The sequence below is a fragment of the Lycium barbarum genome, chromosome 11 (assembly GCF_019175385.1).
Source record: "Lycium barbarum isolate Lr01 chromosome 11, ASM1917538v2, whole genome shotgun sequence".
Taxonomy (NCBI): Eukaryota; Viridiplantae; Streptophyta; class Magnoliopsida; order Solanales; family Solanaceae; genus Lycium; species Lycium barbarum.
In genome coordinates this window covers 5,406,272-5,409,938 of record NC_083347.1, presented here as the reverse complement: position 1 = coordinate 5,409,938, position 3,667 = coordinate 5,406,272, and the positions used below count along the sequence as shown (strand labels likewise).

The 3,667-nt window shown below is 33.0% G+C and overlaps 1 protein-coding gene across 1 annotated transcript; it reads left to right on the top strand.

Moving 5' to 3' along the window:
- Positions 1-640: 640 nt before the first annotated feature.
- Positions 641-2,324, top strand: LOC132618889 (uncharacterized). The gene is made up of 2 exons (XM_060333886.1): positions 641-990; positions 1,505-2,324. Exons 1-2 carry the CDS (start codon positions 718-720, stop codon positions 2,078-2,080), a joined length of 849 nt encoding a protein of 282 aa, XP_060189869.1. The 5' UTR covers positions 641-717; the 3' UTR covers positions 2,081-2,324.
- The last annotated feature ends 1,343 nt before the right edge of the window (positions 2,325-3,667 follow it).

The window sequence follows — 3,667 nt, the reverse complement described above, 5'->3', positions numbered from 1 at the left end:
TCACAGTCCTTGATAGTGATAGCGGAGGAAGGACTATGATTATGGAGCAACTTCATCAAGGCTAAATTTGTTAGTAGCTCACTCATTTGGTGTAAACTTGGTTGAGGCCTAGACACTATAATATTTGGGCAAAATTAATGGACATTAGAGCCAATTTGGAGGAAATGATTAGTATCTGAGTAATTGAACTTTCTATTTTGTTTTTATATGTCATGTTTTCTAGCTTCCTTTTTTTCGGGTTGATAATTGAACAATTTCATCAATTGTATCAGTAGTCATGATTCATGAATATCAAAAGTTGTAGACTATTGCTATGGTGGAACATATTTAAAAACAGTGTTGTGGCCAAGTTAACATATACCGCAGCATAGAAGAAAACATTTGAAATATGAAAATGAGTAGAAGAACACAAAAACAAACACTGAGCACATTTTTTTTATAATACAAACACATTCCGGTTTCAATACAACGTCAACCTTATTTTTCTATAAGCCGTCAAAATTGTGTATACATTGGCTCTCCTCTTTTTTTATTTTTTCCCTACATCGTTCCAATTTTGTCGGATATCCCAAAGGAAACGCATATTGGCACTCTTTATCTTTCCTAAATTCGCGACATAATTAGTCCAGAGACCTTTTTGTCTTTCTATGCCTATCTCCTTCCTCCTTGCAACGCCCATCTCATTCTATATATGTTTTATACATTGGTCATGGGCAAATGGCAAAATTAACAAAAAATCGAGGAAGGAGTAGGTTTTTCAATTGTTGTAGATCACCCTTAGTTTTCAACGATGACACCACCATAATTAAACGGAGTCATGCATATAATTCAAAAGAGCTATCTAATTTGAAGCGTGTAAAATCACAAGAAAAGTTGGATACAATGTTGGGAAAAGATTTCACCAATATTTTTCGACAGAGTCGAAAGGAGAACGTCTTTGGCAGGAGTTTCTCTCATGCATTCAAAAATGTGTTTTCTGAAACATCATTGGTAAGTTGGAATAATAATAAAAAGAAAACATAGAATGAAACTAGAAAAAGTTAGAAAAACCTGTCCAGAATATGATGATATTTTTGAATGTGTATGCACTTATTCTTGCATTCTTCTTTATTAACGATCATAATTGTATTTTTATTAGTATAATTTTTTGATAATTGAGAAAATCTCAAAGCGCGGTTTGAAATCAGTGGATAATGATCCGAGAAATTTCCAGGGATAATAGCTCACCGTTTGAAACACGGTGGCTAATGGCCCGACAATTTTCTACGACAGTGGCGCACGGTTCGAAACTCACTGGACAATAAACCTACTCTCTACCATTTTCCACTTAAATACCAAGTTTTTATCTGCGACAAGGTCCTAGCCTGTGACGTGTGCCGACTCCACAAATCATTGTTGCGCTTTTATCATTAGACCAAATTAAATGTTGTATCATTTTCGTTCGGTGAAACTTACAATTTGTATCATTTTTATGTAAGTTATTACAAATGAAATTGTTTTGCAGGGGAAGAAATGCCAGAGGCCTAAGTGTTCATTTGGATCATGTAAGAAGTTGTCAACAAAATTGGAGAAGTTATTTCATTCTATGAATGAAAAAAAGTCTTCATCAAAGGACTTATCAAATATTAATAGGATGTCCAGAACAAGCACGGATGATTTTTCCTTATTCACGACTTCAACTGCATCCTCTTCATTTTCTTCGTCTTCGTCTTCTTCTAGTGCATCTTCGAGATCTTCATCGCAGAGAAAACAATTCCCGTCTTTTCACAGATCACAATCGGTGAACAATATACAAGTTTATGACAACATAAAAGAAAAAGAAATTGCCCTGAGTTACAACAAGAATGTTGGGACGTATTCTCTTTTAATTTGTTTAGTGGTTATGATCTTTTGCGGGAAAGTTTTTGCCATCATTTGCACTTCAACGTGGTTCTACTTTGCTCCTCGTTGTTTCAAACGCATTGACTCGTCAATTAAAGGACTTCAGTACTCATGCTCATTGGATAATGACTCAGATGAGTACAAGAGAAATGCTATCGTGAAAGAGGTTTTTGAAAGAACCCATAATCGGTTGTTATAGCACAAAAAAGTAGTATGTAACTTTGTAGGGCTATTCTCCTATCCGTCCTATCCTTTTTTTTCCTTTTTTTTTTTTTTTCTGCTTTTCTTTTTCCATTATGTCATGTAAGCCTGTGCAATGGAATGGCCTTATTTGTCATATCGTAAATTGTACAAAATGTTACACAATGACAAAAAGAAGAAACAAAAATTGCATATGTTATACTTCTCAATCTTTTCATCGCAATTAATCGCCCTCCGTCCCAATTTATGTTATGTAATTTGACTAAGTACGGAGTTTAAGAAAGAAAGAAAGACTTTTGAATTGTGGTGTAAAACAAGTCATAGATATTTGTGTGGTTGTAAATCATTTCATTAAGGATAAAAGGGGAAGTTTTAAGTTAAATTATTTCTAAATATAGAAATGTATCATTCTTTTTGGAGCAGATTAAAATGGAAAGTGTATCACATAAAATGGGACAGAGAGATTAATTAACTGCGTATTAGAAGAGGGGATATTTATATTATGCTCATTTCTTTGTCGCAATTAATATGTTAATGAGTTGTGTGTTTCACGAGCACTTTGTTTTATAAGTTTCAGAAAGTTACATATAAGTTATAAATACAAAATCATGAAAGATCGCAGTAACGTTTTTACATGTTGTATCTTCTTACCATAACCAACTCTAGGTTGATTAGAGTGAAGAAGAATCTGTTTTTGTACATCCTATGGCTTCTTGCCTTCAATATAGAACACCGTGATCGCTTATATTGATGAATTATATTATAAAATTATCACAAATTCGTTACAAATTGTGGCGGACTTGCTCCATCACAAGCATACCATTACAAATTTGTATTTTTTTTTTTGTAGTGCATTAGATGCTTTGATAGAGAAACTTTGTAATTTTAAACTAACGGGAGAAATTAAAATGTAAAACCTTTTGTTTCATTCACTGTTTTCTTTCTACGGAAGATAGTGCTTGTTTTTCTATTTTCTATGTGATCTTACTTATAATATTTATGCAAGAGACTGTTTTCACGACTTGAACACGTGATTAGAAAATCACACGTCGACAACTCTTACGTTGCGTCAAGACTCCCAACAAGACAGCACTTGTTTATTTTAAATCAATTTATCAAATTTAAAAAGATTGATGGTGGTAATGCATTTCATTAATCTAAACTATCAAGTTTGCTGAGAAGTTCAAGGTGTTAGCCTGCGTAAATGTGTAGTAGTGGGCTTCATATTTCGAGCAAATGAACTAAGTTTAGGTGGCCCACGTCTCAAATCTGTTTCTAAATTCAGCTATGGGGACATTTTACCTTCTTTTTTAAAAAAAAAAGAAAAAAAAAAGGCAGTTACACATTTAGTTATATGTCAATTGTTGTAAAATGAAGCTAAAAGAGTCACAATATTAATGGATGAAAACCATAGAAATAGAATGACAAAAGAGGAGAGATTTTTACTATTCTTCTAAAATGTTTTTACAAGTGTATCTCATATGAAAATTTATGCCTCTATTTATAGTGATACATATGTATTTAATATATGAAATGGTGGAAGAAAATGGGAGAGCCATTAACATGGTGGAAGAAAAAGGAAGAA